Source organism: Podarcis cretensis, assembly GCF_951804945.1.
Source record: "Podarcis cretensis genome assembly, chromosome: 10".
Classification (NCBI taxonomy): domain Eukaryota; kingdom Metazoa; phylum Chordata; class Lepidosauria; order Squamata; family Lacertidae; genus Podarcis; species Podarcis cretensis.
Genome location: NC_137179.1, coordinates 19231627 through 19258122, shown reverse-complemented (window position 1 = coordinate 19258122; position 26496 = coordinate 19231627). Strand labels below are relative to the sequence as shown.

Genomic DNA, 26496 nt, shown 5'->3' with positions numbered 1-26496 from the left:
TAAGCTATCTTGCATATATATGCTTGTTTAGAGTACTTTATAAGCCTCAGTGACTTGAATTTGTGGTAGTTCACCGTTGCTGAAACCTGTGGGAGCAGGGGAATCAGAAAAATAACTACCGTATTTTTTGCTCTATAAGACTCACTTTTTCCCTCCTAAAAAGTAAGGGGAAATGTGTGTGCGTCTTATGGAGTGAATGCAGGCTGCGCAGCTATCCCAGAAGCCAGAACAGCGAGGGATTGCTGCTTTCACTGCGCAGCGATCCCTCTTGCTGTTCTGGCTTCTGAGATTCAAAATATTTTTTTCTTGTTTTCCTCCTCCAAAATCTAAGTGCGTCTTGTGGTCTGGTGTGTCTTATAGAGCGAAAAATACGGTAATTGTGCCACAGTGTTCCTCCTTCCCCCAAGTTTCCTTTAGGTAGAAAATGAAGACGCAGTCAGTGCAAAAATCTTTTGCTATAGAAAGTACTTATGGCCTTTGATATCTTTCAGAAATCGAAGTTAGGCCCATTGATTTCAGTGGGCCTACTCTGAGTAAAACTTCGTTAACTACCACCCAGTAAGTTTCTGCAGAGAAACTGACTTTGCCTCTCTTCCTTGCAGTTGCTGCTTCTCCATCTCATGGCCCTGGAATGAATCTCTCTCACTCTGCATCTTCACTCAGTCTGCAACAAGCTTTCTCCGAGCTCAAGCACGCTCAAACGACGGAAGGACCAAGCACAGCTCCCCCAGTTTTTAACCAGGCTGTGCCACCTTTTCCATGTCTAAGTTCAAGCATGAATGGGGGACTGCCACCAACATCGGTGCCTGCTCCTTCTGCCTCAGTTCCTTCCACCACCGGTGTTTCTTTACCAGCAACTCAGTCAACAGAAAAAGTGACAGCAGGGCTTCCATTGGGTGAAGAATTTCCAGGCTCCAGCTCTCCACCACCAGGGTTGCAGTCACAGTCAATTAGCGGAGTGCCTTCCAGCGTCAGTGCACCTTCTTCTTTGTCCACAACTGCATCCCAGGCGGCTTCTGCTGTTGGGGAAATTGTTCCTAGTGTTAGCACCCCTGCTTCTTTAACATTGCCACAAGCCGGAACGACAAGGCCTAGCATTACAATATCGGGAGTTGTGGCACCAACTGCAACATCTCAACAGGTTGGTGCTGGCAGTGCTGCCCCGGCCGTTTCTCAAACTTCGGTCCCTGTGTCTTCGGCACAGAGCGTGGTTTCGCAGTCTTCTCAGTTGAACACCAGCGGCTCTGTACCCAGCCTAGCTGAAATGGTGGTAGTTAGTGTGCTGCAGCCAAGGTCGAAAACCGAACAGTCACCGGAAAAACCACAGCAAGTCAGCGGAGGTGGACTGCCCGCACCTGTTTCTGTACCTATATCTTCTGCAGTAGCATCAAGCATATCTAGCTCCATCTCGCAACCGCTACCCATCCCACCCACAGTTACCTCATCTAGCTTAGGTGCGGCAGCAGGTGCTGTCTCTACCCCAGTATTACCTGGCATTCTGCCATTGGCACAACCAGTAACGAATGTCCCTGCAGTCCAGCAGACTTTAATACATAGTCAGCCTCAACCAGCTCCATTAGCCAATCAACCTCATACTCACTGCCTGGAAGGGGATGTTGACAGTCAACCCAAAGCACCCGGCATAGATGACATAAAGACTTTGGAAGAAAAACTCCGGTCCCTTTTCAGTGAGCATGGCGGTGTTGGAGCAGCTCACCCATCGGTATCCCTGGAGACATCACTGGTGGTGGAGACTACAGTTATGCCTGGCTTGCCAACCACTGCTGTTGCGCCCACAAAACCTGCGGCACCTGTTGCAAGTACCAGTATACCACCAGCCAGTTTGATTCTTGGTCCAACAGGCTTACCTATTGCGACTCCAGTAGCCACACCTGGGCAAGCAGGCACTCCAGTCACTTGTGTTACTACTACAACATGCAGTACGGCCTCAGCAACAGCCAAATCAGGGACACCTCCTTCAAAGCCACCTCTTAGCAGGGCACCGGTAAGGAATCCAGTGGTCTTATGAATGCGTTTTAAAATATCCTAAGCTAGGAGCCTTCTAAGACTGACCTGGAACATTTAGCTATTCCTTCCACGGTCAGTTCTGTGCATTTAGTGCTTTAATTCAGCTGTTCTTTCCCCCATTTGTTTGCATACCTCTTAAGTATTGGTGCTTGCCATGACCTCATTGTGTACAAAACAAGGAAGAAATAATGTATCACTAGCACCATGGGCTGTTTTCATTTCAATTCACATTCTGGGTGGCCAATAGCCATGGCAACTTCTTCAAATGCAAGGCAAACATCTGACCAACATTAAGACAGTCGTTGCAGTTTGCAGCTGAGCGTCAATTTATTAAGATGTAACAAGAAACATGCATGTGGAGCATGCATGTCCACACATTGTTAGCTGTTTTTGGGTGGGCATATGAGTTCTGTTTTGTGACATGTACATTCAGTAAATAGAGAAGATGTTAAGTGCCAAAGTATGTAGTAGGTTTTGTAGTCTGATGGCACACTTGACATATTAACTGTAGTTCTATGATAAACATGGGCTGTGCCATCGATATAAATTCTACAGGGGAAACTACAGTTGGAAAAGATTTGTGGTGTTCACAGAAATTTGTATCAGATTGTGTAGTCAATTGTTTCCTAAAACTGTCCAGTGTCAAAAGTAAATAGCACTAACTTTCAGTTCATTCATGTTGCCAAAAAGTACTGTACACAGTGATTATTCCAGGCTGAAATTTGTACAGCTATGTGTTTTTAAGAGGGAGTTGAGAGAGTGTTCAGAGATCCCGCACCTTACCTTTTAAACTTTCATTTCTATTATTACATACGGAAGTCGCTGGAATGTTCTGTCTAACTTTGCTATGAGACTGATGTGCTTCATTCTACTGCCTCTTATCTAACAACCTTTTTGTAACTTAGCTGAGTTTTTCCTTGCATTTTGCATGTTCAACCTTCTTTTAATAAAACACCCAGTAGACTGCTAGTTTTTATGAATTCAACTAAACCCAAACATGCACCATCCATCCATTTGTTAGCTCCTTTTTACACTTTTGGTTGATCAGCCTTGCAAATAATTACAGTAACCGTAATCCACAAATACTTACTTTAGCTAGCCAGACCTTCTGAATGTACTTGTGCATCAAAGGATGGCTTGAGACATGCCATACTGCAAACTACTTGCATGGGAAGAGAGGTTTTTTCCTCTCAGTATAGCATGGTGTGTAAACAATAATACACATTCAGTAGTTTCTATCAAAATGGCTACAACAGATGCTTTGTTGTAGAATGGTAATAGGTTTCTAAGCATAAGTGCCATAAGATTGTAATACTAGGCACTGTGGATTTCTGTAATGTTTGCTGTGCCTAACTATGTCTCATGAATCAGTATCTGAGATAACAGTGTTATCTTAAGAATTGTTTGGAGAAGACTGCTAAAAGTATTTTCCTCCACTTGGGGCTATATCACATATGACACTATTTTATGCAGGGACCGCAATTAGTCGGCTGGAAAACTAGGTACAGTATTACGTGTTACAAAACAAAATAAAACTGCCACATGAGTTTACAAGCTTCTGTGTAGAGTAGTTTTCATATAGGAAAGTAACATGGGTAGAAAAAAGGTCCATGTATGAAATGAGTATAAAGGCAACTCTGGCATCGACCTTTGAGAGCCTTTACCTGGTCTGGGTGGTAGTCAGCTAAGTTTTATTCAGAGTAGACCTGTTGAAATTAGTTGCTCCCTTAGTAACGTTCATTCATTTTAATGGCTCTATGATTCTGTGAAAACTTGGCTGTGTATTGCCTTGTTCAAACTGCCCTTAAATACGGGGGTTGATTGTGTTCCCTCTAATAGCTTTCGCTGCACTTTATGTTTACAGTCAAATAACCCAGATCCCACTATCAATCCAGTAACAGGTAGGAGGGTAGGAAATCTGTACCAGGGTTAGTGAGAGATAAGCAGTTGCTAGGGAGTGAGCAGAGAAGGGGCAACACTATGGAAATGGGAAGTCAGAAAAAGGTGGCAAAGCATCCAAGTGCTGGACCATGTTTTAGCATTTGTGGTGGTTGAGTCAAAGCACATTGTCTCAAAATTTGTTTCTATTTTGTTAATGGTACTCCTTCAGTATTAAAGCTTCTACAGCGAATTTTCTTTTTTCTATATGATGTTACAATCTTTTTCTTCTGTGACTGAACTTGAATTTTACCATCTATTCATAGGGGCCACTGGTAGGTTCTGAACTTCCAGCTGGCACTCCAGCCAGTGAGCCGCTGCCACCCTTTCCAGGACCTACACTAACTCAGGTGCTATATCTGCTTCTCTTTTTTTCCCTTTTCAAAGAGCATGTTTAAATTAAACCCTATTGCATGTTATTTCTTTCTATACTTTTTTTTACACTGAGTAACCTTTCTTTTTTAGGGACGCGGGTGGCGCTGTGGGTAAAACCTCAGCGCCTAGGACTTGCCGATCGCATGGTTGGCGGTTCGAATCCCCGCGGCGGGGTGCGCTCCCGTCGTTCGGTCCCAGCGCCTGCCAACCTAGCAGTTCGAAAGCACCCCCGGGTGCAAGTAGATAAATAGGGACCGCTTACCAGCGGGAAGGTAAACGGCGTTCCGTGTGCTGCGCTGGCTCGCCAGATGCAGCTTGTCACGCTGGCCACGTGACCCGGAAGTGTCTGCGGACAGCGCTGGCTCCCGGCCTATAGAGTGAGATGAGCGCACAACCCTAGAGTCTGGCAAGACTGGCCCGTACGGGCAGCGGTACCTTTACCTTTACCTTTAACCTTTCTTTTATAAAAATTGAAATGGTTTCTTCATTTGATGCTCCTTTTTTCCTTTGAAGAATGCTGTGCCCCAATGTCCAAGCCCCACAAAGAAATAAAAGCTGCTGAACTTCATGAGCACTAGTTTAATGCTAATTGTACTTTCTTGGGGTCAGCATTGTAGACCCAAAACAGCTGGAGGGCCGAGTTTGAGGATGCCTGTTCTAAACTAACCTTAGTCACCTCATCAGTCAATGCTGCTATGATATTTTCATGGCTGGATATGTAAACAAACTCCTGAATAAATTATAGCAATTAAAGGTATATTTTTATACTTTTACTTAGGCCTCTCTTTCTGTTTTCATACTATTCCTTTATAACACAATGCTAACCATGCTTACGGGTGGCGCTGTGGGTTAAACCACAGAGCCTAGGACTTGCTGATCAGAAGGTCAGCGGTTCGAATCCCCGTGATGGGATGATGTCCCGTTGCTTGGTCCCTGCTCCTGCCAACCTAGCAGTTCGAAAGCACGTCAAAGTGCAAGTAGATAAATAGGTACTGCTCTGGCGGGAAGGTAAACGGCGTTTCCGTGCGCTGCTCTGGTTCGCCAGAAGCAGCTTAGTCTTGCTGGCCACATGACCCGGAAGCTGTACGCTGGCTCCCTTGGCCAATTAAAGTGATATGAGCACCCCAACCCCAGAGTCGGTTACGACTGGACCTAATGGTCAGGGGTCTCTTTACCTTTAACCATGCTTAAGTTGTTGTAGGAAACGTAAGATGAGGCACACTTTGGGTAAGTGTAATATCTCGTTTCCACAATGGCCTGTAATGGGTTTCATACCTATCTGGAGAACAATTTCTAGGCTTTGTCCTACAAACATGATGGAAAGAAACATCTCAAAAATATTAGTCTGATATTATGTGGCATTGCATGCCTAATAGCAGATATTCTACTTCCGTCATAAGTTGATTGAGGTATGGAGTCATCAATACAGTCATGTATAATTAGAGCCAGATTCTTATATTTTAGTACTTTGGGGAAACAAAATGAATCCATGGAGATGTTCTCCAAGGTCTGAAACAGATGGATGAAGTGTAAAGGATGAAATTTAATGAATGCACATGAGCTGGTTCCTTTGATTCCTAGATTATGGGGTAGATAAAACAACTGTGTTTGCCTATGAAGGCTAAGGACTGGTTTATATGGAGGTTTTTATTGAGGTGCCAAGACATGGATTGAACGGATTTGATTGTAGTTGACTTTTGCATTGGTCATATAATAACATCATGTAGCTTGTTTGCTTTCAACAGACATCTACTGAGCAGTAAGGAGTGATTCTTTTGGAAACTTTGTAAATGACAGTGCGTTAAATGTTGGATGGGTAGAAAAATGTAGCCCAGAGTATTATGCGACTCTGACATCTCAACAGTCACCTGACTGGCTCAAGGATGCTTGTATTAAGGGTGAAATTCAACTAAGCTATACTCAGAGTAGACCAATTGAAATTAATGAACTTGACTAATTTAGGTCCATTAATTTCAGTGTTCTACACTGAGTAAAGCATAATTGAATACCATACAATGTGCCCATTTATCTCTCCTCTTATTTCCTGCCATATAGCTGTTGAAAACTGGAAATAACTGTTCTCTGAAAGTTTAGTGCACCTCAACTCTGGGTATATATCATGTAAGCAGCAGTCCATTCTCAGTTCACTTTATACACCTCAAGTAGGCTGTTGGCTACAAACATTTATCCCAATAAAATAGTTTCCAAGGTGCCCACACAGGATTATTCTGAAGGAGGCTTTGTGTCTGTGTCTTAAGTGACTGAGGGCTGTGGAATACACAAACACACAAGTTCTGGACTCTTCACTAGGTTTCTTTAAAAACATTAGCTTCCGAGAAGCTTGACTGCTGCATTGTATGTTGTCGTAAATGACATTATGGTGAAGTAAAGTCACATTCGTGAATGTTCTATGATTAAAAGATGATCATATTGTGGTCTTCTGCTTAATCATTGAATTTCTGATGTCACTTCAGAATTCTGTTGTGGAATTCAAAATAGTTTAGATGTTACATGTATAGCAAGGTTTAAAGGGGCAACAGCTAACTGTTCCTACTTCCTGCAGTCCCAGCAACCTCTGGAGGACTTGGATGCCCAGCTGAGAAGAGCCTTGAGTCCAGAAAATGTTCCAACATCAGCTCCTGCCGGTGTAAGTTTTGCTGAACTAGTGACCAAAAAGTTCAACATGCCCATCTGCGTCTGCACTGCTTCTGTGTGATGGAAGCCCAGGGCAGAAGAGACATGTTTACTAAGGGCTTACAACTTGCAAGATTCATTTCCAGGGGCTGGAGGGGTGAGCAGGAAGCAGTTGGTTTCATTTGGCCCACCACAAGCTCTGGAGTACAAGTATTTATGTGGCTAACGAGGGAAGCAGGATTCTTTGCTTAGAGATTGGGAGAGGCAGTCGTCTCTTGCAGCTATGATGAGTGGAGGCACCAGGGACAAAATAGATTATTGGCTTAGAACAAAGGTGTCATTGGTTTATTGCCTGTTTCCATACTGTTTGTTTTGTAGTATTTTAATTGTGATTGAACCTGATTCTTGTGTTCTTTTTTTAAATGGAAAAGCAGGAGTGGTCAATGCGCTACCCTCCAGATATTGTTGGCTACAACTTGCATCAACCCCGGCTGTTGGCCATGCTAGCTGGGTCTGGTGAGAGTTGCCCTCCAGATTTTACTCAAATCAATCATGTTTACTACCCCTTCAGTATAAAATAGGCACCACATACCTTATTTTAGACTCCATTTATACATGTAGAGGTCTATGTATTCCTCCGTGTATGTGCAGGCCCTACATCATGCTATGCTCCTCATAATTACATACACCATTCTCTACTCTTTATATATACCATATTTTTCGCACTATAAGACACATTTTTTCCCTTCTAAAAAGTTTTCTGTGTTGAAGTTTTTTGTGTGTGGAATAGTATTCAGTCATGTGAACCTCCACCTGCAGCCCAGACACAACTTTACCATCTCAGTGAGAACTAGCATTTTCTCCAACTATGAAAACAGGCAATGGAGTTGTATGGAAGACAAATTGTGTTATATGAAATATAAGGCCTGTACAGTGGAACCTTGGTTCTCAAACTTAATCCATTCAGGGAGTCCGTTTGACTCCTGAAACCATTCAAAAAACAAGGCGTGGCTTCCGGTTGACTGCAGGAGCTTCCTGCACTCGAGTGGCAGCTGCGTTGGATGTTCAGCTTCCAAAAAGCATTCAAAAACCAGAACACTTCTGGGTTTTCGGTGTTTGGGAGCCAAAATGTACGAGTACCAAGGCATTTGAGAACCAAGGTACGACTGTTATTAGCAACAGCAAAGCTTGTTTTTTCAGGGTTTCCCCTCCCCAACTTTAAGATGCTGTGGTGTGTGCAGAATCATTTGAAACAGGATGGCCTTGCATATGCTGATACTGGATTTGGGAAGGCTGCTTAAGGAGAGGCCTTGGCTTGCTACAGTGGATACTCGTCAGTGCTTTGCTTTGGTATCTGAAGCTTAAGAGAATTGATGTGATCCCGTGAATAACTATGGGCAAATTAGTGCCCTGAATTATTTTTTTAAAAAAAGGAAATTAGAATATTCTGGTGAACTTTATTTTGTTTGTTTGTGTTTTTCATAGCCTCTGCCATCAGTGGCTTCTACAACGGTTACTGGAATGGCATCTGCACCAGAACAGCCTACAAATACTGGTAAGAACCTTTTGGAATGAACAATGTCTGAACAAAAACACTTGGTGTCTGCTGTTTGTTATACTAGAGGTTTGTTCATGAATCCTGTGCAAAAGGATTATAATCTCAAAAATATTGGCTTTTGGAACTCTACCTCAAAACAAATGAATAATAATTAAAAAACACCCAAGTGATTATGTGGATAGTTTGACCCGGGGTGAAAGTACGATTGCTCTTAAGCAGTGACTAAAAGGATCTGTAGGGTTCATTCTTTTCCCAGTAGCTTTTATGGGTAGCACGTTCCCTTTTGCTCTTTAACAATGATTTGATTGTACTGTGGTCACTCAGGCATTGTAAATATTCAGGCTGTGCACCAGATTTGGCTGAAGCCTGAACTGAATTGGGCCAGTTAGGGAGGAGGGGAATCCCAAGTTGGGTAGAGGCAGCGCCAGACTGAGCCAGGTTGGGCTGCCTGGAACAATCTGGGGCTTTTAGGGAGTGGGGCATTGGTTGGGATGCAGGAGAGGCAGGGAGTCTGTTTCTCCAGCAAACTCCAGCAAAAACCCCTGAAGGATTGAATTCTCTGGTAAGCATCTAAAACAGTATTCATTTTGCAAGTCTCTCTTGCTGTTGTAATCTTACCTGATTTCCTCCAGCACACCAGCAGCTCCTTCTGCTGAAACTGAACAGGGATTTGTGTTGCCATACAAGAACCTATAAGGAAAGTGCCTACAGCGGGTCTGGCTTCTGCCGCCTCCATCCACACTACTCATTGCTCCCATCATCAGCCTCAACAAGTTCCCTTCCTGCCTATCTTACGCTTTAAGCAAGCACCAAGCACATCCCATGGATGCTGCTGGGTCTTGGGAGTTCAGGCTTCTCCCAACTGCGCCATTCCTTGCTACCACCCAGCTGTCCCTTGAGGCCTTTCAAGTGGAACACACTGCATCTTCCTTGCCAGCCTCTGCTTTTGCAGCACCTCTCAGATGGTGAGGGAAGTGAGCACTGTCTCTCTTTCCCCACTCATGAACAGGAGGTTTCAGTCCCGCTAACTTTCGGGCCCTGCTCTGCCAGTGTGCTCCCTGTGGGAAAAGGTCTGGTGGAGCAGCTCCCAGCAGAATTAAATCCTGCCCTGGGATGAGGTAGGAGGAGATGCAGAGTTTGCTCCTTTCCTCTCCACTCCCCCAGTTGATTTGGGGCTAGATCTGGGCCTGGTGTTTCCCACATTAGCCCAGGTTTTTTTTTGGGGGGGGGCATGCACAGCCTTAGGAAATAGGTCATTGTTTTCCCATTGCAACTTTAGTTTTACACTAAAGTTATTTTCTCTTGTAAGAATTGCTTGCTCTTCTCTTCCAATAGGGCCTAATGAGTTAATATATTAGTAATTCCTTTAGGTTTCTCTTGGGTAGACAAGCAAAATTTCTGCGAGTAGAATCCTGTCATGTGTTGTCAAAGCCAATATGAAAAGAATCAGTTTTTGTTAAGGAAATGTTCAAATGAGGTACCACATGCCTTTTTGTAGAAGGTGAATACTGCGTGTTCCCAAAACAAAGCCCCCACCTATCCCTGGTTAACTAGAAAAAAGTAAGATGACTTAACTGAAACTGTTAAAGCAGTTTTGTAACAGCTTCCTTTGATCTAATTAGAGGAACACATTTCTGATTGACTTTTCTCAGAGAATTTTGTTCACAAACACAGGGGGCAAAAAATTGAATTGCAAATCCTCTTCCCACTTTTCCCCATTTCAGAGTCTCAGGATGCAGGAAGCTGTTCCACAACTACCACCTCAGGAGTTGCAGTTCTTAAGATGGGTCGTTTTCAGGTATTTTACAGCATTTTGTTGTGTCTACCCTAGCTACTGTATGACTTTTATGGTTCTTATTTTATAGACAGGGAGCTGAGACTGGGACAATATTGTACAACTGTTATGGCTGCTCTGGCCCATCAGCATCAACAACACTCTTGCTCTTTAAGCATTACTAGCATTCTTCAAAAGATGCCCATCTTGTCTCATTATCCATTTTCTGCTTTCATCTTGTGACTATGGTATTTGGTGTCAGCACAAGTTTTTATCAGAAAATGATCTAATGCAGTGGTTGGCTCCTTTTGGAGGGAGAAATGTTTAAAATTGTTCTGACTTTTTATGTGAAGCCTTGGCACAAACAACCCTTAGTTCCTGTGCCTTACTGTAACTGTAACTAATCCTATACATGTGAAGCAGATCCACATATTTTTCTGTTTAACCCTGCTTCCACTTTCTTTTCCTTTTTGTTCTGCATCCCCTGTGTCAAATTTCAGACTAAGCTGCTCAAGGCAGGAACCTATCCTCTTATACAGTGGTGCCTCGCAAGATGAAAAGAATCCGTTTCGCGATTCTCTTCGTCTAGCGGTTTTTTCATCTTGCGAAGCAGCTTTTAGCGGCTTTTAGTGGCTTATCAGCTTAGCGGATAAGCAGATAAGCGGCTTAGCGGCTTAGAAAAAGGGGGGGGGAGTCGGAAAAACTCGCAAGACATTTCGTCTTGCGAAGCAAGCCCATAGGGAAATTCGTTTTGCGAAGCGCCTCCAAAACGGAAAACCCTTTCGTCTAGCGGGCTTTTCGTCTTGCGAGGCATTCGTCTTGCGGGGCACCACTGTACTTTGTAAAGTGCCACTCTGTAAAGGTGCTCTGGCTATAATACTGTATGTCTCTATTGTCTCTAGGTGTCAGTAGCTGTGGATGAGCAGAAAGAGAGTGGAAGTAAGCCCAGGCACTTCGACACAAGCAGCTCAGATTCCTCATCTTTGTCTAGCAGCAGCAGTCCTGAGAGTACTCTGGTGAAGCCAACCTCCAGTGGAATAGCCGAAGCCATTGCTGTTACCTCTGCAGATGTGGTGGATGGAGTTTTTTCACACACTTCCACCGCCAATTTGCAGCCAACCAAGGTTGGGCGTTTCCAGGTGACGACGACAGCAACAGACCAAGTGGGCCGGTTTTCTGTGTCTAAAACTCAAGATGAGGTGACCTGTGTGGAGAGAGAGGCCCCTGCAATAGTCCCTCTGGCTGTAAACTCTGAGCACGTTTCTTCTCCCATCAAAACTCCTAAAGCAGGGCTTATCGCGAGAAGGCATTCTCTGCACCTGAATGGGCCATCGTCTGAGCTGGAAGCTGCCTTCCTAAGTGGTGCAGCTAAGGAGCAAGATGATGGCTCAAGGAGTCCAGACTCTCTCCATCCACCTGGGTCAAAGATCAGTCTTCCAGTTCAGAGCCTTAGCAACTCATTCAACTCTTCGTACATGAGCAGTGATAATGAGTCGGACATAGAAGATGAAGACTTGAAGTGTGAGCTGCGCCAATTGCGAGAGAAGTAAGTCCTCTCCCCCCCCCCCAACTTTTTTAAGAGGACATAATGAGTAGAAGCAATACTTGATTGAAAGCTTTATCCCATGTAGTGGGACTAAAAACAGTTATTTGCAGTCAACACTTGCAGGGAATTTGTATAGTGAGGTCTACAACATTCGTCCCCTGTTTTTCTAGTGGAATGAGTGCCTCCTTGCAATTAACATCTCCTTATTAATGGATAGGCAGCTGGGGATGAGAAAATAGGGGCTTCTCTGAGAGTTCACAGCAGAGGCAAGATTTGAACTGGAGATGTCTGGGACACTGTTCAGTCTTAGGTGCTAAAAATGCATGAGCAGACTAGATAGGCAGCTGGGGATGAGAAAATAGGGGCTTCTCTGAGAGTTCACAGCAGAGGCAAGATTTGAACTGGAGATGTCTGGGACACTGTTCAGTCTTAGGTGCTAAAAATGCATGAGCAGACTAGATGTCTAGCTCTTTGGTGTTTTATGAGTGGACTAAAGTACAGAGAGCTCCTATGCTTCTGGCTTTCTCACTTTAGCTAATTGCAAATTCAGGTGATTCAGTGTTGAGAATTTCATTCCTCCTGTTCTGCAGATGTGTGTGTTACATGTCACATGTCTGTTTACATTCCAGCACTGATTGTTAGAGTCTCGTGAGAGGAAATTGAGATATGCTGTTTCCGCTCTGTATAGCTTTTGCTTTTGCAACTCTCTCTCCGAGGAAGACAGAAAGAGAGTTTTCTTTGTTCTGTTATGTTTGGTTTAATTTGCAATAAATTAGGCTTAGATGTTACTCCTCAAGGCTGAGCTTCTGTTTTGAACTCTGCTTGTCGTATGCTCATGTCCCTGGATATGGACCACATCAGCGTGACGGGAGACCGGAGTGATGAATCCCGGGTGACGGTGCATTGGGGGGAGGCACCAGACCTCAGCGTTCATTAAAGAATTAGAGAAACAGTTCCAAAACTGCTTGGAAAGAACCTCTGGGCTTCCAGGATACTTTGGGCAGTTGAGCCAAGAGAGAAAAATGGATCTAAGCCAGGGGTGGGGATCTTGTGACCTTCCAGATGTTCTTGTACTCCAGTTCCTATCATCCCTGTCAACTAGCCATGCTGACTTGGGCTAATGAGCTTAGTTTATTATCTTTTTATTTCTTTTAAAAAAACAGACTCAGGGGAGGTTGCAGTGATTAAAACATAATGAAGCACAAGAAAATAAATCAACACAATTAAGTAAAGTATCAACCATCTGTCCATATATTGATATATAGGCCAAACCTTAACGTTCTTGAAACACATGGTGGTCCAAGGTCCCCCATTTCCGATCCAAAGGAACCAGGCTCATCTAGTATCAGTGAACTCTAGGAGTAGGCAGTTGGCAGTGGGAGAAAATGAAGGGCAGGGGAAGAGAATTTAACTACCGATGGTCCATGTGCTTTACAGTAAATGTCCACTTTTCCCACTTTCCTCTCGTCCCCGCCCTCTTTATATAGCTATAAAATCCTTAGTACAACAGGAGAATGCTGGGGTGGATTTTTTTCTCTCCCCTTTTCCTCCTGAAACTATTTGCTTCTCCCCCTTCACTAGCCTGCCCTGAACTGCCCTACACTGTTGCATGCTGTTTGGAGCACTCCTCTGAGAGGGTGGTAATCCACTGTCATACTGTGTGCAGCCATAGTTGTATAGGATAATGCCTAGATAAATAGCTTCTAATTTGGGTTCACTTCTTGTCCATCCATTATTGGGATGATTTAGTGGTATGAAAAGTGACACATCTTTCCTTTCCTGTTCATTTAGGCACCTTAAAGAGATCCAAGAGCTTCAAAGTCGCCAAAAGATGGAGATTGAACTGCTTTACACGAAACTGGGCAAGGTACCTCCAGCAGTAATCATCCCTCCTGCTGCTCCTCTGTCAGGCAGGCGAAGAAGACCCACTAAAGGAAAAGGCAGCAGATCCAGCCGCAGCAGCTCCCAGGGTAACAAGAGCCCTCAAATTTTGGGTAAGACACTTTAGAAATGGCCATGGGTTGGGTAAGTTGGCTTTGTGTAGTGTCTTGTGACTTTTTGTTTAATATGGGCTGCTTAATATGGGCTCGACTGGCTACCATGAACTCTCCTGCTGCAAATTCTCCTTCCAACTGCCACTGATCTTTATCCCACTTCCTTCAAGGAGCTCAGAGTAGTGCACATAATCGTTGCCTCTCTCTTCCTTTTGTAATGTAGATTAAGCTGAAAGCAGGTGGTTGGCTTTCTGTTTCATAGTGAGCTGTATGTCTCACTGGCAACTTGAACCAGGGGTGGGGATATTTTTGTGCTTGGCCAGCCAAATCCTTATTTCCCCACGCCTGGTGAGCCAAATTTGACAGGTGTACGGGGTGCCTACCTCTCAATCACCTGACGTCACTATGATGCCGTGTGACATTGCACTTTGAAGCCCTTCAAAGGACACTGCAGGGCTGTTGGAAAGTGTTTTGCAAACAGCCCAGTGCTGCTCTTTAAACCTGGGAAAACTGGAGCTTTAAGTAGCAGCTTGAGGCTCTTTGTAAAAGGGCTTTCCAACAGCCCTGCACTGTGCTTTGAAGCAGCATGCAGCAGGACTGAAGTCTCCACTCCTCAGCGGATGAGTGGGGACTTCCAATTCTGCTCTCTGCAGGGATCTCAGCAGGATTTAACTCCCCTCTCCATCAGCGGATGAGCAGAAAGTTAAATTCTTCTGCAGTTCCCTGTGGAGAACTGGTTTGTGCAGCTAACACAGAAGGCAAGCCCATGCCCCCTACCATTATCTGGTGTCTCCCTGCCCATCAGTGTGGCAACAGCTGATTGGCAGGTGGGTGTGATTTTGAAGAAATAGCCTGCCTGGACAAATTGGGGGCCCTGTTGGACCAAGATATGCCTGCAGGTGAGAGGTTCCCCACCCCCAGAAACCCAGGTCTCCTCAGCTCACGTTCAGCTGTCTTTATCCACAACACCACTCAAGTGTTACGCAAAATGTAAGCACCAAAGTTGTATTCCATAGCCTTTTCACTGTGCGTTTTAGACTTTAGATAAAAACTCAAGAAGTGCTGAGGGATTGTATTGGGCAAAGCAAGGCTTCCTGCAGCATATTTCTGTGGGGTATGTGCAGTGAAGACATGCAGTTAAGGTGTTCATTGTTTACTGCCTTGTAGATTTTAATTTTAAGATATGGAATGTAAATATAACTAATTAGTCCTCTGTTACCATACCCAGTAGAAACAGGTGGATGCTGAGTCTTAATTTGTGTGTATTACCCTTGTTGACAGAGTATTATTTCGATTGTTAGCCACAAGCAGCAGTGTAACAGTCCTGTGAAAGCATTTCATTTTTTGGCCTGTATTCATTTCTCCCCTTAGCTGTTGCTGGTTTCAGCCTAGTTTAATAACTAAAGCAGGGGTAGGGAACCTCTGGCCCACAGGCCTAATCAGGCCTTGCATAGCTCCCTGTTTGGCCTACAAGGCCATTTCCCTCCATGCCATGCTGACCTACCCCACACACAACATAATCAGATGTGATGTCAGGTGAGGGGCAGGTAGAGCCATAAACTGCATTCCCAGTTGTGCATTGGCAAGGGAGATTTGCTGTCATGCATGGGAAGTTCTATTGGCTGATATATGGTAGTTTAAAGCCCTTTTTTCTGCAGGAATTGTCTCTGTTGTAGTGTAGTGCAGCTTATCCCTGCAAAAAGCAGGTTTGAAGTTGCTGCCTGTCAACTGATGAGTGGCAACTTCAAGCCCACTGGATTGTATTTGCTACCATGTTTCCTGGTAGCACAGCTGGTCTCTGCAGAAAGCAGGCACCCACCAGTTAAAGTGGGCCACTGGAGTTGGGGTAACCCACAACTAGGCCCCCCAGCTGGATCCAACTCCCTACCCTTGATCTAGAGTTTCCTTTTATGTGCCAGCAGAGGTCATCCTTAAGAAGTGAAATATGAACACTGTGCATTTGGGATGGGAAAACTTAAGTACCCATCATGTTGCCAGTGTCCTGATTTGCTTCCCTCTCTCCCTAGGCAATCTGTCTGCTCAGAGTGCACCTTCGGTCTTGCCCCAACAGCAGACCCTCCACCCTCCTGGCACTGTCCAAGAAACAGGACAGAACCATCTGTTACAGCCTCTGAAACCATCTCCTTCTAGTGAGAACCTCTACTCTGCCTTTACTAGTGATGGTGCCATTTCTGCGCCAGGCCAAGGTAAATGTTGTAGATTAGCAGCATGGAGAGAAACGTGACTGGGGGCTGAGGTGGGGGATTAAATATCCTGCTACATTTCAGATTATCTCCTTCATAGGATGAAGCTGTGAGGCCTGGGACACTTCGGCAAGTAAAATTAAGGATATGACAGTGAAGGTTGCCCTGTATGTTTTTGCACCTTCCACATCAAGGAGAGATGATGGAGGGGAAAAGCTTGAGGCAGATAGTGCAAAATGTCTCCCTGGATAAATTGGGAGCTTGTCAACTTTACTTGCACAAGTTAGAAGTTTATCATGGTCCCTGAGAGACCATATTTGAATTTGCAGTTTGCATGCATAACATACTCATTTCTGACACACACATTAATGGTGTGGGTGGAGTGGCAGTATGTTGCTTCAGGACAAGGAGGTGGGTATATCAATAAAAGAATAGAATATGCTACTGCTTCTTCTAAGTCACCTTCCTAATGAGAAGGGAGCTTCTGCTCATTCCTTTTTAACCATATGAGCCCTACTAACCTGTACCTCATGTGTCTTTCAAGTTGTGCAATGTATTATGTCAGTGTGTGCATTGGCTGTTTTATATCACTTGTGGCATGCAACCCTGTTCCTGCTGGATTAACTATTGGAGGATAGCTCTGTTCCAGTTGAGGAAACAAACATGATTTTGAGAGTGGGGGTGGGGGACAGAAGAGTCCTGGCTCCTTGTGTCTTGCAAATGCTCCTCTACCGGTGAGGTTCTTTTCTCTCGTGTCTTGCTAGTGCATTTCACCACCAGCTTAAAGGGTTTTCTAACATCTTGTAGTTGTGTTCTGTCTCTCTTCTCTTCTCCTTGTTCTTCCCCTCTTTTATTTTTGTTTTATCACAGGGTGTGTGAAGTTTAACTGTGCATCTGAGCGGGTGACATTCAAGCCTGGTGGCAGGAGGACCCGATTTCTGAGTACGCCCTGCTTGGCTCTTTGTGTGTAACACCTTTACTCCTTCCTCGTCTTTTTGTTTTCTGCTACTTGGATCTGTTGTCACATGCTGTCCATTCACATCTGCCTTCTTGTGTCTCTCCAACCCCAGGGCTTGGCTGAGTTGCTCTTAAGTATATCCTCCAGAAAGCTGTCTTAAAAAAATTATTGTGCTGCTCAGCCAAAAGGCTACGATGATAGTGGCCTACGTTTTTCAAGTTTTAATGATGCTTTGGGTAGCAAACTCCTTTCCTCAGTTTATAGTCTTCCCTGTAGTAACTGCAGGGAAGGCCATGATGGAACCTTTCCTAGTGGTTCAGCTGGGGTTCTGTGCAGACCTGGGCCAGTTTGCATAACTCTGAAGAGGCACAGCCAGCTGTTTATTTGTTTGGGCTGAATGTGTATGCGGCAGTGACTGTCACACTGCTTCAACATGCATAGCAGCAATTCAGGGTTGAGGGCTGTGTCTATTGTTGAATTGGTGCTCATGATGGAACATTTCAGAATTGTAGAGTTGGAAAGGTTCCCAAGGGTCATCTAGCTCAACCCCTTGCAGTGCAGGAATCTTAGCTAAAGCATCCATGGCAGATGTCTCCTGCTTTTCCACCAAAGGACTTGAAATCAAGACAACAGTCCAGGAAGCAGTGTGACTAGTATCTACTTTTGGAGCTATGGGCATTGTACCTTGTTGTTACTCCTGTTGGAGGGAATTGCTAGCTTTTTTTGCCACTTCACCCCACCAGCTCAGTTCTTAGCAGAGGAAAATGTTTAAGGTCCCTGTCTCTTGACTAAAATAGGAACCTGGGAAGGGATTATTTGTATTAGCTCATGAGTTGCATAGCGATATGATCAGCTTAGCATATGGGTGCCTTATTCAGGTTTAGACATGCAAAACCTACTTCATGCTTCATCAGTTTTAGATAGAAAAGTGACTTGTGGGGATGTATTCTTGAATGGGAAGGGCCAATGTTTGAGAAAGGGTATTCCTTCCCTCTTCCTGTGCTTTGGAAGGGAAATGTAATCCCTTAATAATTGGGATTAAGATGCTTCCAGCGTAAATATTTCTTGTGCAGCATCTCATGTGTTGCTTGGCACACTGTCCTTGCAGAGTATAAAAACATCTGCTTTGCTGGAGCTGTGTATTAAACTTCTGAAATTAATGGCGTTTAAAGGACTATATGGGGGACTATATATGGGGGACGCAGGTGGCGCTGTGGGTTAAAGCCTCAGCGCCTAGGGCTTGCCGATCGAAAGGTCGGCGGTTCGAATCCCTGCGGCGGGGTGCGCTCCCGCTGCTCGGTCCCAGCGCCTGCCAACCTAGCAGTTCGAAAGCACCTCAGGGTGCAAGTAGATAAATAGGGACCGCTTACCAGCGGGAAGGTAAACGGCGTTTCCGTGTGCGGCTCTGGCTCTGGCTCTGGCCAGAGCAGCGATGTCACGCTGGCCACGTGACCCGGAAGTGTCTCCGGACAGCGCTGGCCCCTGGCCTCTTAAGTGAGATGGGCGCACAACCCCAGAGTCTGTCAAGACTGCCCGTACGGGCAGGGGTACCTTTACCTTTACCTTTAAAGGACTATAAGGCACTTAACAAATAATATAGACCTAATAAAAGGATTAAAATTATAGCCAAAGGAATTGAACTCTAAAAATAGCTGTTCTACATAGATTTAATTGGGTCTGTCTCCAACCTCTACTGAACTAGACAGGGCCATGGAAATAGGTGGAAATGGATGGGTCGGTTGTGCTGTGATTCTCCAGCAGTTTGACTTCACCCCTGGAGGCACACTCCATTGTCTCTCAAGACAGACAGATGCCAACAACATGTGTCTATTGAATTGTGTGCTTATGCTGCAGATAGAATACTATTTTCCTGGGTGTGCAAATTGTATTCTTCTTCCCAGACTTAAAAAAACCAGCAGGATCTTGGGATCCTATTTTTGAAGAGCATCTGTCCATGTACACTGAGCAGCAGCTCAGCCACGCCAGGGATTTTTCTGTGCCTGTACCTAATGAGCCGAGCAGCAGATTCCAAGACAGCCTTGCACAAGGACAGCTACAATGAAAATCATAAGATGATAATATTTGACTTCAGAGAAGTTAAAAGAAACTACCTTTTTAGGATTTGAACTTGCAGCACTGCTTTAGCCTCATCGTACTTGGTTTTTAGTTGCTACGGGCAACTGGAGTACTCTTTAAGTCATGCATATTTATTCTTATTTAAAGTATTTATATCCTGCCTTTCAATCCATATGGATCTATAGGGTGGCTGGCCAGCACCCATCATAAAAACTCTTGCAGAACAACATGCAGCTTTTCTCCCCATCTCAGGCTTCTTAACTGGAAATTTTAATGTGGACAGTATAAGGCAGAACTGAAAGGATCTGCAACAAATAGTGATAAAGCCAGGACTAAGAACTAGCTTCTCCCAGAAAATATTGAATTGCAATAAAAGATTAGTAAGAGATCAAGGAATAGTCATCCTTTATTATTGTGGTGGATAATTAATAAATAGCAAAGATACGGCTAATCTTGCTGCACACTTGCTCTAGTTTTAATGTGGCTCTTGAACAGGAGGTACCTTTGTGAACTAAGATCCATGATGGGGAGACAGAAAATGCTACTTTGGTCTCTGGAAGTAATGGCATATGTGCAGTACCCTCTGCTGCATCCCTCAGTTTATTGCAGCTGTCCTGTAAAACAAGGCAGCACTTGTGGAAGCACGGCTTGGCTTGATGCTCAGTTTGTTTACAGGTTTCTTGTTTTACTGGATTTTGACCTGACATCCTATCACAGATTCTGGGATGGTGGGAAAAGGTTTCTGTTAGAAGCTAGAAGACTGGGCACAAATAACGGGTGGGTTTCTTGATAGCTGGACAAGAAGTAGAAGAGATTCAACAGGTATGTCCCTACCTCTGGTGGCACTGATGTTCCAGGAAATAGGGAATCAGAGAATGTCAGAATTGAGCCATTATAATGTACTCTCAAAACTGCGAGAAGTTTTTATGCCATTCCTTTTTCAGTCAGAAGGAGAAATCTGATCAGCTGGGCATAAATTAAAGATTTAGTCCAGTGTTCAGTTCAGGATTTGTTTGACTTTCAGTTTGAACTGGACTGAAGCTTAGTTTCCTCCAGTCAGTAAGAGTACCTGAACTGTTGTCTGAGACTCACTCAGTCTAACTCACCAAAACCTACTTAATATTGGATGAAATGATTAGGCCACAATCTATACATGTGAGAGATACAGGTGCATAAACTAAATGTGAATATTGATGCAGCTCCTCCAGTTGCCACTGTGTGTCTTGCTAGAAAAGTCCTGAAAGAATCAAAAGCAGTGTCACCAAAGGACAGGGCCCTGTTGTATTCTCCCCTCTTTATAACCAGGCTATTTGTGCTGTTTGCTTGACACTAAATGTTTCTCACTGTTTCTCCCTAACAAAATGCTTTCTCTTTGTGCTTCAGGGAAGATGGTGAAAAAAGTCTGCCCTTGCAACCAGCTCTGTAGTAATTATTGCATTTTGGTTACTTCTGACCTCTGATTGCCAAGCTGCTGTGTTTAGGTTTTCCTCTGATCTCTGAAGCTTAACCTCCCTGAATCTGGCTTGAGCACAGCATCTGTCTCTTGTGTCCCTTTCTAACTTGTTTCTGCACTAACACTGCAACAGGCCTGGCCACCTCACGACGGCAGTTCCTTGCTGGAATGGCATGTTTTGACTATCAGTCACCTGTGTCCTCCTTGCTGATGAGGAATGATGCCAAAGTGTACATTAGCACAAGTAATTTTTGGGTCAGAAGGCAAAATCTCCCTCGTTCATGGGCTTTGTGTGCAGTGATCATAGCGGAAGGGGTTTGCCCTAAGCACTGATCCAATTTCAAAAGGAGCTTCCATATCTTACTAAGAGGAAGGGCAAGGACCCAGATGTCCTTAGAGAGTACCTGCAACAGGAGAAAGTGTCATCATCGATGAAGCGTCAGTAAATGGGAGTGAAGCAAATTGGCAGTGTTAAGGTGGGGAAGGGGCAGCGGCATGTGCAGTGATGTGACTCACAGGGCCAGTTAAGCCTCTGCATTTGTTCAGTTGTATGAAAAGCTGAAATAAGTTTCTGTAACGTTTGCTGTGACTGAGCAAGATTGGAGGGAGGTTTTTTTCCCATGGTCACTGACCCAAGTGCTCGTCAGACGCTTCTTGATGGCTGGTTCAGTAGATGAAGTGTCTCGAGAACTGGCTTCATAATAAACCAGACACAAGAGTATTTTCAATACAGCTCACATTTAATATGGCATTCCCTCTTATATTTTTGTTTTAGAGGGTTCCTGAGACAATCTGGTGCATTTTCAATAGCTTGTAAAGTAAAAAGCCAAACATTAACAGACCCCATCTATCACTTCTGGGTTGAAACTCTCTCCCCACCCCCAATTACTTAGAGATGCAAGCAGGGCAGAGTCTGGGCACTACACTTACCAACAAGAGCTGTGTTTTCTGGCCATCAGGAAGGGGCTGATGGATATGTGCTGGTCCCTGCATGAAATTGTAGTCAGGAGAATGCACTGATATTTTATTGGTACCATGTATCAAGATTCTTACCACCACCACCACTTTCTAAAAATCTGTGTTGCCTGTTCCCTCTACTATTCTTCAGGTTGCTCATTTTTTTTTACTTAGATGTGTGTTTGTGTTCGTTTCTCTCACACTACATGGCTGAATCTTGTTGCATCACAAGTATAGTTTCCTTTGCATGTAACACAGTTACAATCTTATTACTATTAACTCCGCATTCCTTCCTCTCACCTGGGCAGAGGATTCTTCCTCCTTCCTCTTCCCTGCATGTGGATGAGCACCACTCCCATCTTATTTAGTAGTTTTTTTGGGGGGGACTGCTGCGTCTTTCACCACCTTGGCTAGTTTTACCCGCTTGTTTGTATTTCACAATGCAGTGGCACCTTGCTCAGTTGCTCTAACCAATTATAATGTTTTGAATTCTTGTCTAATCTGGCTTGGATTCAGGGAGGCCAGTTTTATCCCAAAGAATCAAGGGTCCAGTTAAGTTGCCAGTACCTATGACTTTGCTTCTGACAGCAAGTTCTTGAGCAGTGGGAATGGATTATCAGTTTTTAGATTTGAGTCTTGTGCAGTGGGAACTCTTGGTTCCCTGTTTGACTTCTTTTAAAGCTTTGACTCCATTATTTTGACAGTCCCAGGAGCAAGTCGGGTGGAATTAATGTGCTCCCTTCTACTGGTCTAATTGGTGTTTCAGAAGCTGTTTTGCATCAAGTTGTACCTTCACTCCTTCCTTGTGTTGAAATAGGAAGGCCTTTTCAGTGGACTTGAATTGTACTTCAGGCTTTCCCAGATGCACTTCTTGTGTACAGTCTTGAGCAATGCAATGGGCTCATTGGCTTCTATACACTGGAGACAGTGTCCTATCTCAGTGGTCATGGTGCTTGTTTCATAGCACATGTGGGGTTCTCAACACTCTTAAACTCTTGCATTTAGGTTGCTGCTTCCTGAATAACCATTTTGGACAAGTAAAAACAACTTTTTCACACCATTCCACTACAGATTTGCTATAGAATGGCCATCACAGCAGAAACTTGGATGCTTTGGATTTTCCTTCATTCTTAGAATTTGATCCTACCAGGTGCCATATTCTAAATAGAAACAGTTCCTTGCATTTCTCTTTGCAGAGCTGTATAAAGTTCTGTATGGCGTGAAACCCAAATGTGCAGGTTCTCCTGGAAGCTGCCATCTGAGTTGGAAGCACAAGGTGATTCCTTGCTGCTTCCTTTTGGCACTGTTGTGCTTGGACAGTAAGCCAGCAGGTTCAGGTACATTCACGCAGATGGAAGTACCTGCCAGTAGTACAATGTCTCGTTCCAGTAACGAGTCCCTGGGGCTTCTTAGTTTCCATCTGCAGAGCAGAGCAGCTGTCCGTGCTGAGTGAGTGGGCAGAGTTGGCAGTAGCATTAACTTGATATAATAGGTGCTTGTTGACAATGTAGAGGAACCCATTAATCATGGACCTGTCATTGATACCAAAAGCTAGTTCATTCCCCAGTGGAAAATGGCAACGTTGCAGACCACCCACTGATCTGGAAAATAACACACAATTACATGATTAACCTAATAGGAGTGAAACTGCTAGCTGAGCCCTAAATCCCTTCCTCTTCATTATGTCCTGGTACTGAATTGTAGAATTCATGTGCATGGCTTTTTAAACTCTTGCTTTCTCCTATTTTTCCATTGTAGCTATAGTTTTGATGGCCTTCAGGAGCTATCATGCAGTCAGGTTTAAATGACAGCCATTGCTTTGCTCTTCTAGGGACCAGCAGTACAAACACTGTTGCGGGTACAGTGAACAGCCAGGCACCTCAGTCTCAGCCTCCTGCCTCTAGTCGAAAAGGGACCTTTACGGATGACCTGCACAAGCTAGTAGACAACTGGGCTCGCGATGCCATGAGCCTCTCTGGCAAGAAAGGAGGCAAGGGGCATGGCAATTATGAGGTAAGTACTTGCTTGGGGCTTTGTGTCTGGTCGTAGGCACTCAGCCGACTTACAAGTCATTCATGGAAGAATCTGACACATTTCTGAGGGAGAAGCCTCTAAGGACTGTTTTAACAATGTTTGGCAATTCTGAAATAACCTCTTGGGTTGGGTTTTGCTTTTAGGGCCCAGGAATGGCAAGGAAGTTCTCTGCACCAGGTCAGCTCTGCATCTCGATGACGTCTTCCCTCGGTGCTACACCCATCTCTGCTGCGTCAGCTACCTCCCTAGGTCACTTCACAAAGGCCATGTGCCCCCCTCAGCCATACGGTTTCCCAGCAGTGCCCTTTGTAGCTCCCTGGAGCGGGACAGGTGGTCCAGCACCGCAGCCTTTAGGCCAGTTCCAGCCCGTAGGTGCCACCTCATTGCAAAGCTTCAACATCAGCAACTTGCAGAAATCCATCAGCAACCCCCCTGGCTCTAATCTGCGGACCACTTAATGAGACCCAGGCATGCTGCTGGGTAGACTTGAGGGGGGAGATCGGGCCCTGAATCAACCACTAGGCTGCAGTGAACTGACTATTAGCGCCCAAAGGGAGGGGGGTGAACTTCCTCCTCTAACCATTGCTCTCTGCTCTCCGTAAGAAAAGCCCTCCATTTTGAATATGGGGAGAAGAGTGATCAGGATCTTCCACGATGGGACATGCTTCCTCTCGTCTGTGGCAAGTGTGTAAAGATGAAAGCTACCACACAAGCCAAGGGCTTCGTGCTGTAAAATTCATTTGGCTTAAGATGCTGAATCTACATGGGTTGAGACGGGAGAATTGTTGTTAGTTTTAGCATGAATCTTTAGTATGCCATTTGTCTTGCTCTGAGGAATTAAGCCGGGGGTGGGGGGAGCTGTCCATTATTTCCATGTCTCTTCCTTCCATCAGACCATCACACCGAAGTTCCTGAGCTGATGGGGCACACAAGTGGACTTGCAGAACAGCCCGTGCTTTGACATAGGTCATTACTGCTTTAAGTAAAAGATATTAACAGCTTTGACTGCAGCATTAGAGCAATTTAAATTGTTTAGAAGACAAATTTTTAAAAAAGTTCCCTGCGGACATGTACTTACCATCAGTTTTGATGTGGAAACACTGTGATATATAAATGTTGTTGGACAACAGTAGTTTAAAAAAAATGAGTGGCATATAGAGGGTTAAACAGTTAAAAAGGAAAAAAAATGGGGGAAAAGCTAGCTATATCCTGATACTTATTGGAGACACTTTAACTTTTTTTCCTTTGTATTTTCATTGTATTAGATAAATGTGAATGTATAATTGTATAAATTAATGTACTTGAATACTTGTCTGTTCTCCCAGTATGCTTGCTGGATATTTTAGTGCCTTGGACTTTTATTGCTTCTACAGTTAGCATCACCTTCCCAGCAGACTTTCGCCAGGCAGAGGGAGGTTATTTGGATATAGTCACTGGAATACCAAAGGCATAACACATTGGATGCTTATACTGTAATAGTGTCGAGAGTAGGTGTTGGAGGGGGAGCTATTGCAGCTTTTGTGTCGGAAGAGTAAAGCTATGGAGCGGTGGGGGAAACTGATGTGGCTGATGCAGCAGCAGTGAGGGATTTATGCGGAGGTGCTGAAGAGAATGAACACAGTGACCAGAGTAGAAGCTGGGTTGAGAATAAGGGAAGTGGGGGGAAAAGAGGGACATCTTTGAAGGGGTAAGCACCTACGGGTGGGTTGACTTTTAAGCTATAAAGGTTTTTTAGCAAGGGTAATGTATGTCAAGGGATTGGAGCGATCACTCTGGAGAGGGAGGGTGTTTGCTGGGATTTGCTCCCCCCCCCCCGCCCTGCCTGTCAATCCAATCCTGAAAGGCCAGGGACACATCTTCCTGGTGCAGCATCCATTGCTAAGGATGGATACACTTGAAACAGCCAGCATCAAAAACAACTTTTTCTTTCTATGTCTAAAGGACTTAAAACTGGTACCAGGACTGTAACTAACTGTGTTGCCTTTTAGTAGGTGTACTATGTCTCCTACTCGCCTTCCTCTTTCTAACTCAAAATACTGGTTTCCCCGATCAAATGAAATAACTGCAACCAACTAGTATTACTTTGCATTGCAGCAGCAGGCTGTGAAGTCAAAGTACTTCTGCTTTGGACTTGGAAGCAGCTTTACTGCTTGGTCTGGAAGTCTGTTTTCTCTTTCCCCACCCCCAGAAGTCCTCTAAAGTTAGCAAGGACATTTGTTCTTTCTGTATTTCTTTCACTCTTTCCTCAAACATATGCACAAGTCTTTCTTTCTTTCCTTCCCTTCGCCTCAAGTTGAAGTTTACAGTGGTTTTGTCAGGCAGAGGTAGGATTTGGACCCGGTGGCTGAAAACAAAAGACGTAAGTCTAGGTGGCTGGGATTCAACAACTTTTCAGACTTAAAAAAAAGTCCTCACAGGTGTGATGGGAAATTCAAGGTGAGGTTGATGTGCAGAAAGCAGGAAGGAGCAATGGATGAAAAGATGCCACCAAATGTTAGAAGATCTAGTCAGCTGAGTGTTTGTTGCACAAGGATAGTATTTTGGTTTAATATGTTTGAGGTCGAGTTTTCACTTAGTTATGCAAGTACTGGTTTTATTTACCATTGATTTCCCTCCTGTGGATGAAATAACTGAGGTCTAGAGGAATTAACTAATGCTACTGAACTGTTAAATTATTTTGTGTTATTACACTTTGAATACCTTTTTCCACAAGATCTGTTTCTGAATTACAGATGTTTTCTTTACATTATTTAACAATGTACACTGTAAAAAAATAAAATAAAATGAATTCAAACCTTGGGCTTCCCTGGCCGTAGTTAATGGTATGTTTTGCACTAAATCCAGGCATTGCGCTTCCTGTATGATTGCGCTTTGTGCTGCAGTTTGTTACCTTCTTTGTAGATATTTAATGAAATCATTCAAATAAACCAAACCTGCTTTTGTTGAGCTGTGGTTTTTCATTTTCGA

General features: G+C 44.3%; 1 protein-coding gene across 1 annotated transcript in view; it reads left to right on the top strand.

The window, feature by feature from the left end:
• Nucleotides 1–26475, top strand: part of WNK1 (WNK lysine deficient protein kinase 1) — a 109103-nt gene extending 82628 nt beyond the window's left edge. The window contains 12 exon segments of the mRNA XM_079992080.1: nt 603–2005; nt 4233–4316; nt 6905–6988; nt 8461–8530; nt 10258–10331; nt 11210–11853; nt 13645–13847; nt 15875–16054; nt 16922–17014; nt 20469–20510; nt 23327–23508; nt 23673–26475. Coding sequence (XP_079848206.1) covers nt 603–2005; nt 4233–4316; nt 6905–6988; nt 8461–8530; nt 10258–10331; nt 11210–11853; nt 13645–13847; nt 15875–16054; nt 16922–17014; nt 20469–20510; nt 23327–23508; nt 23673–23987 — 3374 coding nt within the window. The 3' untranslated portion in view covers nt 23988–26475.
• The last annotated feature ends 21 nt before the right edge of the window (nt 26476–26496 follow it).